The 16,532-nt window shown below is 43.0% G+C and overlaps 1 protein-coding gene across 1 annotated transcript in view; it reads left to right on the forward strand.

Annotated features, from left to right (window-relative positions):
• Window positions 1-16,532, forward strand: part of LOC126541200 (probable chitinase 10) — a 69,580-nt gene extending 53,048 nt beyond the window's left edge. The window contains exons 10-17 of the mRNA XM_072286151.1: window positions 586-779; window positions 2,462-2,683; window positions 5,093-5,355; window positions 7,646-7,749; window positions 9,320-9,443; window positions 11,866-12,057; window positions 15,069-15,191; window positions 16,251-16,532. Of these exons, the coding sequence (XP_072142252.1) occupies window positions 586-779; window positions 2,462-2,683; window positions 5,093-5,355; window positions 7,646-7,749; window positions 9,320-9,443; window positions 11,866-12,057; window positions 15,069-15,191; window positions 16,251-16,427 (1,399 nt within the window). The 3' untranslated portion in view covers window positions 16,428-16,532. The remainder of the gene's footprint in view (window positions 1-585; window positions 780-2,461; window positions 2,684-5,092; window positions 5,356-7,645; window positions 7,750-9,319; window positions 9,444-11,865; window positions 12,058-15,068; window positions 15,192-16,250) is intronic.

Consider the following 16,532-nt stretch of genomic DNA (forward strand, 5'->3'; position numbering starts at 1 on the left):
CGCGGTCAACAACAAAATTGCGCGCCGCCACACGGCACGCTCGACCTTCGAGCAAAAGCGGGCATTAATAATAAATCCCCAAAGCGAAAGCCACAGAAAGACGAGAGAACCGCGTCACAGCGACGTAAAGCACGCGAAGGGCGCTCGCGAGCGCGTGGAAAGACAGAAGGAAGGAGGGAAGAAAACGACTCTTCGGCGCCCGAAAAAAAACACGCCGGGAGGAGGGCCGCGCGAGCTCAGAAGTCCAAGCCGGTTGCCCGCCGCCGTCCATGTCTGTTGCCGTACACAGCGGCAGCTTCAGGGGTCAAGAGGCTTCCTGCAGTGCGAGTTAAGATAACGCTGTTACCGCCGAGACGTTTAGAATGGGGCACGAAGAGACAGAGCGTCGTCCGTGCCAATCAGCATAAATTTCGTTGCGTTCGCAAACTTCCTGCCAAAGACGCGCCGCTGCGCATTGGCACCGGATGCAGTTTCGCACCCTGATTGCCCATTAAGCGATCAATTTTTCTTTCCTTTAAGATAAGAAAAAAGCTCTTCCTTGTGCGACAAGATGCAATCGGATCCAACTGTTGCGTCCACGTGGTGAAATCGCAGAGTAAGCGGGGTCGCCGCTCTAGACAAGACGACACCCGCAAACCCGTGCCCGACAGCCAACACGAGACGCGCGGATTCGGTGTCACTCCGGCCCAGCAGGAGCATGGGGAACAACATGTGGCTCACTGTGCCGTTCCTGATATGCCTGCCAGCTGTTCTACAGTTAGCGACTGCAGTGAGCAAAGGTACGACTCCTTTTTTTTTTTCTTTTTTTGATTTCACTGCTGAGTGCCTCGAATTTCATGAAACTTATCTGTTGATGTACGGGGGGATCATTTTTAAGATTTACGGAATTTTTAAAAATCGCCTGTGGCAGATAGCATAATTATTGCCCTTGAGCTGGATTATTCGAAGAGGCGGACATAGTAGCACGAGAAGTTGAAACACATATTCAACTAATTAAAAAAATGTTACTAGTAACTTCTTGATTGTTTACTTTACGGCACATACGGCAATTTACGAATTGTAGCCAGTGCGTTTGCAAGATGTGTCCACTTTAATAATAAACCTCCAGGGTGACGCTGTCTACGGTATAATATTTTTTAATGTTTGGAACGAAATACATATGGTCGTTTCAGTTACTTTTGTGTTTCAATGCGCAATAGAACGTTTCGTTAAGAAAGCAAGCAGAACAACAGTGCATTATTACGGCAAGTTTCATGTTGCACATCTCCAGACTGCTGCCATTCTGAAAATTCATTCCAGGTGGCTACGCATTGCAAGCTCGCCGGCAGCAATTCTTTACGTGCGAAATGTGGCGTGCATTGATTACGTAAGAATGCAATTAGTGAACTCATGTTATTTGGTTGAACGTGTATTTCGCATTTCTTGGGGAAGTAAGGTCCGCTTTTCCGCATAATCGAGCTCAAGAACTGAAATTATGTTATCTGTAACAGGCTATATTTTTTAATTCCGTAGAACTTAAGGACGATCCCTCCGTAGAAAGGATAAGTATCAAAGAATTTCAGTTTCGCAAGGTGCAGAAAAAAAAATACGTCCCACTGTCACATGCAAAAACGAGCAGAGCGCTGCTCAGTGGCTGCGAACAAACTCTGTGCACATGTTTCCTCTTCTTCTATGTATAATGAAAAAATCCAGGAATATTATCCACAAAAAAAGTAGTTTTTATGGTAAAACGGTTCTGAGAACAGGAGGCGAATGAAAAATGAAATTCTGTGGTTTTACGTGCCAAAACCGCGATGTAATTATGAGGCACGCCCTAGCGGGAGAGTCCGCATTAGTTTTTACCACGTTGGGTTCTTTAACGAGCACATAATGCAGGGTACACGAGCGTTTCTTGCATTCCGCCTCCATAGTAAGGAGGGCGCCAAAGTTGGGATCGAACGTCATAGCCACTAGGCTATCACGGCCTTTGATCGACCAGAGGAAAACTGTTCTTACGAACGAAAAGCTTTGCGAATTCGGTCCCCAGGTTATTAGGCACTCCCATAATGTTTGTTACTCACTGTATACAGCGAACATACAATGACTATTACCATAAACAGTGTTTTAAAAGTCAGAAATCCCTACGAAACTAATGACCTGGTAAGCTACCGAATGAATAGTTAGGTGCACTAGTTGCAGTAAATTTTCACCGATGCATATTTCGAGGCACGTGAACAGACAATGGGAAGATTTTCGGCACGTCAAGATTCGCCTTAGTACAACTTTCCAATAATTTTTTTTTTTTGTTCGCGAAAGATTCCAGACGATTTCTCCACATTGCATTGGCCACGTTCACCTACCTCAGGGGCATAATACTTTTTTGAACATTGAATTATTTAAAAACTATTTGATGGCTAGCTGTTGTCACCTGAAAAAACATACAATCCAAAAAACCTGTTTTGTTATTTCTTATCTTGTGCAGGCAGCGATGCGATCCAAGGTATCACGATCCCGCGAAACAAGTTCGAGGTGCCCGTGGTTTGCTACTACTATGGCTGGGCAAGCCGGCGGCCCAGCCCCATGAACTATCAAGTGGAAGACGTCCCTCTGGATATGTGCACCTTCGTGGTGCTGGCATTCGCCGGCATCGACGAACAAACATTCGAGTTGAAGAGCTTGATTCCTGAGTACCAGGAAGACAGCCGTGAGTTTCGCTTCTATTTCGGCTCCATCAACGTCCCAGATTTCATTTAACAAGCTGTGCACATTCCGAAAATGTAACGCGAGCAAATGGTTTCACTAGAAAGCCATCCTAAAATAATTGCCGTTGTTTATTAATCAACCCGAAAGACAAAGTGAGGTTGAGATAATTGCAGCTCTATTTAGTGCAGGCCCCAGTCCCCCGTGAAGTTTATCGGTTTTCAGATGTAGCAATAGAGACAGAGAAATAGCCGGAGGGCAAATGTATTTTACTTGAACTGTGCACGGTAATGGTAGCATGCTGTGTAAGGTGTACAAAGCTCATTAACTGCTTACTAAGAATACTGATTGGGAGTCACCACTTGGTTAGTCGAATGCTCGCCGGGCACTGCTAACGTTAAGACTGGTCGCAAACATTACCAAGCTGTTAACCAAGCTGGTCGCTCAGTACAGCGGGTATGAGAACTGAAAATTCAAACTGTGCGCATATCCCATAAGTATATTCTTTCAAGAAGCGAAGCTAGCTGCTCGAGCGACCTTGTGCCATCATTCAATGGTTCTCAGCTTGAGTAATGACCTGCGAAAATTTCAGCTAGCAATTAATAAGGTTTACTTTTAGTAGGGATGACAACCCCCGCGTGCCTCCTAACGGGCGTGCGCATTTGTTTTCGTTTTCTGGTTTTCTTAAGCACTTTTATTTTTCATCCATCCACCTTAATGAAATGAGCACCTGGTGTCCAGCACAACTACGGCCCTAATTTTTAAAGATCAAGTTTATTTTCACTTTCTTATCTGGCCGTTCTTCATTGGTTTTTACGAAACCACGCCTCCGCGTAATCGCCGGAATTAGCCACTTGGCGGAATAGTTACAAAATGTGGCTCCAGAGCTCTTCAATCGCGCCACTCGCGAAGTTTCCCGTACGCGCCACGTTTCAAGATCTAGACCGGATGATTGGCGAAGCTAGTGGCGGTCTACCTATTGTCGCACCATCTATGGACAACAAAACTAAGTTTTATAAAGCATGATATGTTCGTGTGCCACAACAACTAGAAGATCATAAGGGCAGGCGAATATTCGAAGTTTTGAATAGGAACGGAATATTACACAACTATTCATATTCGTAATCCAAGAGCTGTTCCTATCCTAAAAATAATTATTTGTTAGTCGAATATTTGTAGCTAACCAAATATCTCGCAAGAGCCATACGTTAAAGTCTTGCTAATGTTCTCCGTCGGCTTGACAAAGTAACGCAAATGATCAGAATTGAAACATTGACAAAAGATTTTAAAGCAATGCACAAGCAAAATGGCTAATGCAAGTTTTATTTTCGATTTAATGGCCGAAGCCTACATGGCAATCTGCCAGTGTTGCTTGTACTCTTTCATTTAGTGTCTTTGTTAGTCAAGTCATGCACATTGTATTTTCATCGTTTGTGCTACAACCAGTGATGCTTTTTTTTTTTTTTTTGCAACGACCTCTCTTTTACATGTGTTCACAGTACACAAGTCCTTTAGGCTCATTTTTCCCCCACAACTTCTGATTAGTGTACGGCAACCATTTATTTAGCGTTTTGAAAAAGCTTCATCTCATACAGCAGCCATTACTTATTGGAAGGTTTGTTTGCATTTACGCTCTCAAGATGATGAGAGGACATTCGTGAGTTTTTTATTAATGACAGTTGCTGATCTTGTATGTAAAACTGATTCTTTGTCCCTGACTGTTAGCTGCCTCTTTTTGGACTAGTAAATACAGGGTGCCATAAATACGTATATGGGTCTGTGTTTGACTATTCGCTATTCGATTCGTTATTCGATCCTTACTGTTCGTATTCGATTCGTATTCGAGGAATTTAATATTGTCCCGCCTCTACAAGAGAAACATTACTATAAACGTATTCTAATCCAAACCATTCTCTTTCTAATCAACACTTTTCTTAAAGTAGATTTGGCCCATCGAAAACTTGTTAGCAGAATATAGACGACAATGCAGTGAAGCTTAGGCTCATTTTCAAGTTCACAGCTAGCGCGTCGGTCAATGAACCGCCGCCTATGATACCCTGAGCACGCCCGAAGTTTCAAGTAATGTTCCAGAGTGGGTATGACTGCAAAATTGTGACTGTTTGTTTTACCTTAGCAATATTTCTTCTGCATGGCAAATTTCCGCTGCTGAGCTTGTGCTAGAACTTTCATATTTCTGTTTTTTTACTGGCAATGGAAGGAAGTGCACGCATTCCTATTCCTTAATAAAACCTTATGTGGTTTGGCTTTATTGTGGTCTTTAAAACCATTGCTCGCGCTCGCACTAAGTTGTGCTCACCCATTTCGTGCAACATGTTTTGCAGCTGCGTTTCACAGCCCGTTTCTTCCTTATCAAGGCTGCCTTCGTCGTGATTTCGCATTATGCTCACTCCAGAACGATACCTGAACTTCACCAACCTCAAGACCCAGCACTTGTACCTGAAGACTATGCTGGCTGTCGGCGGGTGGCAACAAGGTGGCGAGGTTTTCTCCAAAATGGTCAGCACCCCGGAGAACCGGGCAGCGTTCGTCTGGAGTGCGCTACGCTGGATGCTGGACTACAAGTTCGACGGCCTCGAAATCATCTGGAAGTACCCAGGCTACGAGAAACGAGGCGGAAGGCCACAGGACAAGGAAAACTTCGCGCTTCTTCTAAAGGTAATACTTTCCATATATCAACACTGAAAGCGCTTCTGTCAGTCTCAAATTAGAGACTGGCACGTTTTTGCCGAATCAGACTTCTTGTAAATAAATATTTGTACCACTCTGATAAAATTATTTACAAGTGTTATCACGCGCTGATACATAACTCACAGTAAGGTGCCATAAAGTACTGCTGTTTCAAGCTGCCCAATGATATTCCTGTGGAGTCCTGTGCGTAGTTTGAATATGTTAGAATTTTCTTATCACGGTTCTTCTCAAACGACTATCCACTAATTCAAGTGGTCCGTTAATAAACTTCAGAGATCGCGCGGCCGCTCCTGAGACGCGCCATTCACCAGCATTGTCTCTCAAACGAGACGCCGAGAATACTATACGTTGATGCATTTATGACTGCTGTCGCTAGGCTAGACTCTTAAGACAACCTTACACACTGTCTTCGTCTCTTTCTCTCTTTGCATTCTACACATCGATTAGGGTCAGATCAACTCTCCGCGGTAGCTTAGTGGCTATAGCGTCACGTTGCTGAGCTCGAGGTCGTGGGTTCAATGCCGACCACGGCGGCCTCATTTCGGTGGGGGGTGAAATACAGAAACGCTCGTGTACTTTGAATTAGGCGCACGTAAAGAACCCCAAGCGGGTGAAATTAATCCGAAGTTGCTCCCTACGGTGTGTTTTATATTCATATCGTGGTCTTGGCAAGCAAAACCCCAGTAATAATTTATTTTGCTTGTTTTTAAAATTAGATATCTCTGTTACAACCAGGAATAAGCACCTTTGTTTCGCGGTGCCTAAAATATCTTTAATTGCAACGCTACATAACGATATTTGCTTTCGCGATGAAAGGGAACGTTCACGACATCATAGTAACAGATGTGCTGGTTTTAATGTTTGGTTATATTTTGTCCAGTCTGAAGGAAATGTACATCGAAGTAAAGTTTACAGGAGTGAACCTTAAGCAAGTGCAGGTCCAGTGTGTATCACATCACGTCGGGCGCTGAATTTAGGAATGTATCTCCGCTGGAAGCATCTGTGTCATAACCAAAAAACAATTATCTTTTTTCTAAAATACACATACCTAACAGCGTTCGTGAATTCCCCGTGGTCTGTTTAAGCAATCAGCAATGGCTTAATGTCTCGGGACTACCGACATGCCCGTAAAGTTTGGGCGAGGTGCTGGAATATATAGCCCGGAACCTCAATAAATTCACAGTCCTCATCACGTGAACACCGCTTAGTATGCTTCCTTCTGACCTTTTCTTAACACGCTCATGGCGCGCCTCTTTCTTTTTTCATTCTTGAATTATAATACACACTCGCTCGTTCGCTCGCTAGTAGATATACTATTATGAACAGTTTTTTCCCAACAAACGCGCCATCTGCACTGTAATTTGAATAACAACTTCGCAAAACAAAAAAATGTGAAGGAACCGTCGACAAACATCAATGCAAGTGAATAACCATAAGCTTTTGGAGAGCTCTTCATTTTATGAAAGGAGCGATGCGTTAGAAGACGTATATTTGTAGCAGGGAAGATATTTAGCCAGTGTTTGTAGTTTCATTGTGTCATTCCCCTGAGTACAGGGTCTTTAACCAGCACAGCCGTATCGGTAGTCGCAGGTGGGTATACATATAAGCCGATTCGTCATATATGTATGTCGCCAGCGACTGCTGTCCTCCTCTCCCGCAGCCTCCACAAAAGGGAGAGAGAGGGTGGCGAGAGAAGAGGAAGGGCGCCCCTTCTAAGCACTTCACCACACAGTAGACACAATGCTTATTTAAAGCTGTGCGTTTTCATCTAATTTGTCTAATCTAGGTTGAATTCGTTTAGTTGCGACGGCAGTATGAATTAAAGAAAATAAATAAATAGAGCCAGACGACCTTTTAGCAGCTTCTAGGAGCATTGCTTAAAATATAAGGCTTTCCTGACCCTAGTAACATTAATTGTTCGCATAGCTTGCACCTCGCTCATGTGCAAATTTTAGTCATCTTACTCTATAGCCGTGGAACTTGTTTTGTTGTTTTGGTAGTCGATAGCATTCTGCGTAAATTACATGTGATCATTCATCGTAGGGTAAAACCGAACTTGCCTTTAGGGAAGATAAATAAATAAATAAAATTCCAGGATACACACTAAGATAACGAGCTCAATGAACCTTAAAACCAGCAAACGAATTTTGTTGTGCTATTCTGACAACCGCGTCGAAGCTCTGACATCAATGCCGTTTCCTTCCATGCGCGCGTACTACCTATATGATCGCCATACATCCCCGTTTCTATTACGCAGGAGCTCAAAGAAGCCTTTGCAGCCCATCCTCTCTACTTGACGGCCGCTGTTCCTTTGGAGGAGAACTACCTAGACGATGGCTACGACATCCCTAACATGCAGCGGTGAGCATGTTACTTTCGTTACCATGTTAGAACACAACGAATAATAATAACGGCGCACGAGTAATTTTATTTCACGCGACATGAAGGCAAGTGTGGCAATAGTGCTGCCAAAAAAGGTACAAATAATTCAAATAGTTTTTGCCGCGGCCAGCCACTATCTGACATTTCTTTTTTTTTTTTCAGTGTCAACAGTTGAAATCTTAGTCTGGAAATTGCTTAAAGCTGATATTGACTCCTGTATTCCAAGTGCTCGATCTTTCTTCCAATAAATATAGCATCACTAGGGGAGACAACTAACTCCCCTGCCGCAGTCCCGTGTTCTAGTAACAATTTTAATTCTGTCCGACATACGCATTATTATGCATAGAAGAGAAACCCTTCCTTTTATTGTCGCACAGGCTGATCTGCACGAGTTCATTTGTGAAAAATATGCTACCAGCAAGTGCCTTCTAATCACATTCCCCATGCTTAGCCACATATCGCTCAGTGCTGTCACGTACACCGCATGCTAACATACAATCAGAAAAAATGATTTCTTCATTTTTCTCGTTAGTTGACACGTCCATATTTTTATCGTACGTCTGTTACTACGGTGAAAAATTCTAGTGAACAAAAAAAACATGATCATTCCAGCTAACAAGAAAAAGAAAGTAAGAAGATGCGAACATTACTTTAAAGGGACACTAAAGCGAAACAATAAATCAGTTTAGACTAATGAAGCATTGTTTGAGAACCCTGCAGGCAATCATATAAAAAAGATAGTTTGATTATTAGATGAGAAAATGAAGGCCCAAGTATCAGTATTTGAATTTCGCGCCAAACCCCAGTGCCGGTACGTCAGCGTGACGTCAGGGATTCCAAAGTATGTTTTAGCATTTGGGCCGCGTTGGCTGAATAAAGGTTCCCGAAAATTTCCATGTTTAATATTTGGTTGCTTTAGAACACAATGTAGTCAATCTGTACCGCTATATATAATTAGTAGGCCCTAGAAGATGCCATCAAAATCCAAGACGTCACAGCCCCCAGGTGCGGGAACTTAAGTAGGCGTTACCACCCGTATTTCGTTCTTGCGCTTTTTCTGGCTTACCAAACGTCTTATTGTTGTAAGAGTGGTGTTTTTGGTGTTGCAGAACGGTAATTTACTGATGAAGAAATCATTTTTCACTTTAGTGTCCCTTTAAGTCATATCAGCATGAAGACGTCTATTTCAACTCCTTAGGGACGCAACTGCCACGTGTGCGACCCTGCACGGTCTGGCGATTCGATGCATCTCTTAATACGTGGCCTTGACAGAAATGTCTTTTTTTTATGTTGTTCTTTATATACCCTTACCTGTGTGAATCTAAAGGTAAAAGTTACAGTTGCGTGTTGTGCCCGTCCGCGCGTAGGCAGGAAAGGGTTCTCACCGAGAGGTGCATACGAGATGCTATGGCACCGGGAAGGGGAAATCAAAGCCAACGATGGACGACGAGAAAGAAAGAACAGAAAAAGCGAGGTCGAAGTCATGCGCGAAAGAAAATCAAGCAATTAGTATAAAAGAAGGTGACGCATTTATTATCGCGTTACGCAGACACGTCGACTGGTTCAACGTCCTTGCCTACGACCTTCGCGGGACCTGGAACCGGTTCACGGACATGCACAGCATACTTTACAAGAGGGCTGGAGACTCTCCCTACTTTCAAGACCTCACCATCGTGAGTACTCAGAGGAAGTAGTGAGAGTGAAAAGAAAATTAGAAAAAAAAAGAGATCACGCATAATTATGCGTAACCGGGGGCAAATCGATAATTTGCCATTTGCTAGTAATACTCCTATATAAAAAAATGAATGAGTAGAGCATGTTCTTTGCACTAAACATGTGTCGCACCAATCGCACATTTACTGTGAAGTCATTATTTAGCTTTAGCATTATGGCGTATCACATCGTTGATGGTTCCTACACTTTGCGCTGAGGATATTACATATCTGTTTATTTTCTTCGTCAGCACTGTGTGCCCTCCTGTGAGTAAAACATAAATTTTTATCACGCCTTGTTTATAAAATGCTTCCTTTTTAAACATTCAATTCGCATTTTTTATCGTCATAGGGCCTCATTAGATCCATATATGTGTTCTGGCTAGAGTGACAGAGCCAAACGTTTTGGTTCTGGTTTTGGTTTCCTTCCACTGGAAAAAGCTCCATTCTGGCTCTGCTCCGGAACGAAAAAGAAAATGATCCGTAGCGGTTTATAATGGTTTTGGTTCGCATCCAAAAATTTTCGAAGCAACGTAACGATAAAAACATAGTATTTATTTTTCTCAATAAGTGAATTAAGATTTCTGAGATCGTGCTCAGTGCCTTGTGTCAAGTCATTGAGTGTACTCGCCGAAATGCCAGACCGCTATTACGAGCATAAACAAATAATAAAGCTTCGGTAAGAGAGCATTGTGCCCGTAGAAAACGAAACTATAAGTTCTTCAGCGCGCAAGCCCCGAGTTCTGCTACGATGCCGACCTGCTAATGCACCGAGCGACAGGCTTAGGTTAGTGGAGTGCTCGACCGGCTATCCCTCGCACCATCCCTGCTTGAGATATACGCGCTATTTCTGACGTTGCCTGAAGTCGGTTGTTTCGAATTGCCGACTTTCCCCTTGAACCGAAAACCAATCAACAATTTTTCAGTTTCACTCCGAAACAAAATAATGAATAACCTTTCGGTTACATTTTCGTACAGGACGAAAATATCGTTGTTTTTTTTTTTTTAGTTTTTCGTTTCAGTTCTTGTTCCACTCCGACACACTGCTTCTGGCACGGCACTCTATTATTGCAGTTATGTTTCTATTATGAATTGGCGTGGGAAAGCGGTGGTTTTAAAACGATATACAGATCCACAGGTGTACACAGGAGTCGCGTTCCTCGGGCTCACAGTCTCGCCTTATTTGCGCTGTTTCTTATCAACAAGAAAGCTCAACCAACTTTCACGAGTCACCTCACTGCTGTAGTGAAATAAATTAACAGGAAGCAACCTCTTTCATCTTCTACATCCAATGACTCAGCTACCCACCAGCTTAATTGTTTCTTTTTGTATGTGTTTATGCGTTTGTGTGTGTACTGACATGATGCTAAAAAAGAAATTGCGTTTTTGGGTTGCACCGGCTACTACCCGTCGCGTGAAATAGAATAGGGTGTACCGCAAATCACTGAGTGCACCCGAAAGCAAGGAGCACATACATAAGCTCTGCTGCAACATATAGTAGATAAACACGCACAAATATATATAAAGATCTAGTTTCATACATGCATGAAAGCACTTGTAACTAACTGAGAACACGCGCTGAGGTTCATAGTATTGCAGGCAAGAGGGCTAACGCAGTTACGTACGTACGTACGTACGTGCGTACATACATACATACATACATACATACATACATACATACATACATACATACATACATACATACATACATACATACATACATACATACATACATACATACATACATACATACATACATACATACATACATACATACATACATACACGTACTACGTAAGTACGAGAAAAACCTAGCAAGCTGTCTTCACGACATATAGTATATCATCTGTAGCATTCTGACTTTTTTGTTTGAGGACACGACAATTTGACGTAGTTCAGAAGCGTTACGTTTTGGTCGACTTGGTTGTACATGATTCTATACAGACTTATGTGCGCACAAAGACAAGACGTCGAACGAAGAAGGGGCACACAACATAAGCAAACTTCAACTGGCTTTTATCGTGATAACGAGATATATATACGCTTCCACAATCAGGAAAAAAACAGGAAGGCAAGAAAAAAACAAAAAGGGGGCATGCAGAAACTGCATAGCCACATGTGCCAGAGAAACCAAAACTTGTCACTGTCATACCGTTTCACCATCCAGAAACCTCACTTCCTTATCATTTAATACTACAACATACTCACAATAAAAGACAGTTGAAGTTTGCGCATGTTGTGTGTCCCTTCTTCGTTCGACGTCCTGTCTTTGTGCGCATAAGTCTCTAAAGGATTTAACGTACACCTAAGATATTGGTATTTTCCTTGAATATGCGCAGCTGTTCTTCGCTGACTAAAGCTGCGTGACGCGCTTCTCTTGCAGGCCGAAGGTATGAAGCGGCTGGTCCGCAAGGGCGCACCGAAGCAGAAGCTAATGCTAGGCATCGCCTACTACGGCCGCTCATACGTGCTTCGCGACCCCAAGAAGAACGGACCCAAGGCACGCATCATAGCCAATGCACGAGGACAAGCAGGGCCTTATGTTGGATCTGACGAGCTCAAGGGTTACTACGAGGTGAGTTCATTTCTTGATTTCATCGTGCTGTCATGTGTTATTTATGAAGTGTTACGTTTATGATAACTATTCTCGCTCCACTCCAACCTTTCGTCTCAAGACGTCAGCTTCGTATTTACTATGAGAGAGAAGTCCGCAGCATACATCGGCAAACTCACTCATAAGTCGACTCACACAGGCTCACTTAGACTCAGACCGACCCGTGAGTCAGAGTCCCAGTGAGCTCGAGGGTGGGGTGTGTAAGCATGAGTCTGAGTGAGCCCGACTGAATAAAAATTTGGCGAGTCTGAATCAAAGTGAAACATTAAGTAAAAAAATATTACGGCAGAACTTATCTCACGCCGACTATCGGTGGTAATGCGAATAGCAATCGAGCGATGTAGCGACAAATCCCATTCCTGACGTCACTTTTATTTAACACCTGCAGTTGTAATTGTGGAACTTTCGTTGTTTCGGCTATATTCCACATACTCGGACATCGTCCCACTTTGCTATGGCGCTCGCTTGCCAAGGTGGTCTATGAGCGGGAAGCGGGAAGACATGACGACGACTGTATGAGGCTAAGTATATCAGAGCTGGTTTAGGTAATTTCTTTTTTAATATTTACTACGACTGCTATATTACACGCAGTTTAGGGCTCCAATGCCATGCGTGTTGGTAGCATCAGTAACCAAACAATCATTTAAATAACAGGATCAACAATAGAACGAGCGATGCAGATGTTATTGCAATGTTTCAAAGCATAATAACTTCAGGGTTTGAATTGGGCTCATTTTCAACCCGACCGAGCCCCGAGCCCTATCCACACTGTATAGCAAATGGGTCATGTTACTGCCGAGTATTTAACAATATGAACAATAAAATCCGGAGATTGTATGTAATTCTGCAATATAAGTGATGCCAATCCTGTTCGAGTTAGTAAGGTAGCAGTAGTAGCGAATGGCGCGAACACGCACTCTCGTCACCCGTAGCTGTTAGCTCTCTATGACACGAGGTCGAAGGCGATGTATGATGCTTCTCGTGTAAAAAATGCTGATGACACGTGTATGCGCGGAGATGTACTAAACATGTGCATCGTAGGCTTTTGTAGCCCTTGTATCGCTGCGGCACATGCCCAAATGCACAGAAAGCTACCCTTTTAAAATTGTGCAGTGACAGAGCGGGAGAGAGAGAAAGAGCGAGAGATTGAGGCGAGGAAAAGGCAGGGACGTTAACCAACGCCGTGCCCTGTCGGCTATTAGCATGTTAGCATCCTATTCCGGAAAAATGGTACGCCATGCTATTCCCAGAGAAAAATGGCGGCGAGAGCACCTACAGTGCAATATTTGAGATTGACTTCAACCCGTGCAATCATTAATGGTGTATTTTCTCAAGCAAGTTATGCACGATAAACACATTTCACGTGCAACTATTTAACGCGAAAGTACAGGAGTGAATGATTTAATATTATGCTGGCAGCAGAGCGTAAGCACGCAAACAGCAGCCACTCACGCACGAACCTGCGCCGACTCACTGTTTTTGTTCATAAATCATCATCATTTATACCGTGATGATAAGTGACGTCGCCACTTTCGAGCTCAAGCTTCCAACTATAGGTCTTGCAATGACGGCTATGGAGCAACAGCTGTATGTCACATCTTCAAGCGCAAAGCCTTCAAACCAAACTCAAAGCGTGGTGAGCACGCATTTCAACTACCGTATTACATGTATTGCGAAAAAAAAAAAGAAAGCCCGATCCTCATTTGCAGAACCTATGAATTTGCATTTATCCTAAAGGGACACAACTCGCGTTCGGTTATGCTGTTGTTATGCTGAATATTGCTATTATCATTTAGCCTCAAGCCATCAGCAACGACTTAATGTTAATTCAGCCGTTACAATATAATATCCGCGCCATATATTCGCGAAGGAGAAGTAAGCGTCTACCACGTCGTAATTCAGTGTAGTTTGACTTTTGAATTCTTCAACATAGCCTCTAAAGGCATAACCGAAAACTATCCATTTTCGCTGCTGCGCCGACTAGAGGTATATACTCGTTTCAAAAGTATCTGCTACAGGCACGATAATGAAAAGAAGCCGGCTATGAGTAACTATACCTAAGAGGTAAAAACAAAATCAGGAAAGAAAAATCTAGGATAACTCAAAGGGAAGTCCAATACTTTTCGTATCTCCATCAGGAGTCCTTAGAACGTGTAGTTCTAAGCGAGTTACACTAACGAAGAAGAAGCATGTGCTTGCTGCGATAAAACTTGGGAAACCGTGCAACATGCTTCATCAGAATGTGAAAATATCTACCCGGCTATCGGTTAAAGCTCTGCTGGCATCATTGAATCTCTTTGGTTCAGAGATAGCAGGGGGAAAGTAAACAAGTCCACAACAAAGGCGAATTGAGGCTTGGTGGCACAAAAGTAGGAGGACCCGCCCGCAAACAACGGAGACGTACAAGAACAAGCTTCCCAATAATGGTACAGAAAGTTTGATGCTGAGAATTTTTATCTGTAAAAGAATAAAGTAGCTAAGACGTTAGGTAAAATAGAAAAATAAGAGCTTTGTGGCCCAACCCACCGCCCCGTTTCAAGGAGATGCTCATGGCATCTGACCATCCCTTCACCCAGAGCGTGCTGGTCTGGGTGAATGGATGGTCTATTATGAGCTGGTCTATTACGAGCGTTTTGTCTTCTAAATGCTGCAGCTGCGCATGATCAATTGTTAATGGGAAGCATTTACTGGCTCATACCAGCACTTTTCGGTAGGGAGATTCCTGTCTCGCGTTGTTTTAGGTCTCTTCAACGAAAAAAAAAAGAAAGAAAAGTACTTGGCCGATGGCGGGTCTAACGAGGACCGCCGTGATCAATATATCCATGCTTCAAGTATTACACCACAGACGCATTTAGAATATTTATCTCCTATTTATCTCCATACTCGAACTAGTGAACCTCATTATGGTACCAAAGTCCACAAGGATCAACCGCAATACAATAAGTTTTACGTTCTTTCCTCCTTCTCTTCAGATTTGTCAAGATGTCAAATCGGGTGGTTGGACACGGATGTTCGACAATGAGGCCAAGTGTCCTTACGCCTACAAGGGAGACCAGTGGGTCGGCTACGAAGACGAAGAAAGTGTTGCGAACAAGGTAATTGAGCACGATCGCTGCTAACGCCACATTCTACGAACTGGCGTTCTCTTTTATCAGTTCTTAGAGATATCGCTTTCCAGAATGAAAGGAGAAAAATATGCACGCTATCCTTTGTAAATATCACACCGCAGAATGTGTCTACTAGATATTGGCAAGAAACAAAAATGATACAAAGCAGCACTTCTAATGCCACTTACATTCCAAAGCACATAAGGATAAACGGTGGAGACAATAGTATGTGGCCACTTTTTGTTTTCCTAATTCCACCTGTGTTTCACATTCATGCAGTAGTGAGCCTCGAACTGCAGTTATAATGCAAAAACGATATTTTAAATTGCACGCCAAGCAATAAATACCTATTTCCCTTTTAGTACATCTATTGAGCAATTAGTGAATTTGCAAAAAATAATTCCGGGGACGTAATAGGTTGATGCCTCCAAACACATCAGTAAGAAATAATACTTCAAGATTTTAATTTACAGTCATTGCCATAAACCCGCCCTCCCCCCCCCCTCCAAAAAAAAATACCAATTCCCACGCTGGGCATTGAATGCTGAAATTGTATGCGTCTATATAAGCCTTAACCTTGATCGTAACCTCATGTATCAGTCATGCATGTTAAACCTATATTAACGAAGAACACACAAGGTACGGTATTATAGCCCTAACGGGGCATTCAAAGCTGAACTCGTTTACGGTTTCATCATATTTGCATAACTTACGGTACAATATATGCATAACGCCTATAGCACACGCCTCACCCTACTGGAATCTTCACAGGCAGACCATCAGCTGGCTATCCTGCAGCCCATTCAACACATTTAACGGCAGCTGCTCCATCACCGCAATATTACTAAAATATATTCTCACATTTATTCGCATTTTACGGAATAGTCAGGTTCTCGGTACTCCCTCGTCTAGAACAATTAAAAATGCAGTTCCATTATATATTCTTCTAACTTGATACCTGGCCAATAGTAACAGCTCACGGTCTACGTCAGTTAACAATGAACGCCCATGTTTACGCTGCACATTTTGTACTGGCCTTCTTTGCAGATGGACTTCATCTTGCGCGAAAAATACCGTGGAGTCATGGTGTTCAACAACGACTTGGACGATTTCCGTGGAGTGTGCGGCCCGAAGAACCCACTCATGACCGCAATTTTTAACAAGGTGGGCGAGAAGGCGCTCCGAGAGCTCAGGGCCAACCAGATACAATCCACATCTAACTGAAGAGCTCCATCTAAGGAGTGTTATTTATGTTTCATTCATTCACTATACTATCTTCACTGTTGTCAGCACACCAGTAACAAACTAGAAATAAAGAAAATAAATGTT

This window comes from Dermacentor andersoni, chromosome 2 (genome assembly GCF_023375885.2).
Source record: "Dermacentor andersoni chromosome 2, qqDerAnde1_hic_scaffold, whole genome shotgun sequence".
NCBI classification, from domain to species: domain Eukaryota; kingdom Metazoa; phylum Arthropoda; class Arachnida; order Ixodida; family Ixodidae; genus Dermacentor; species Dermacentor andersoni.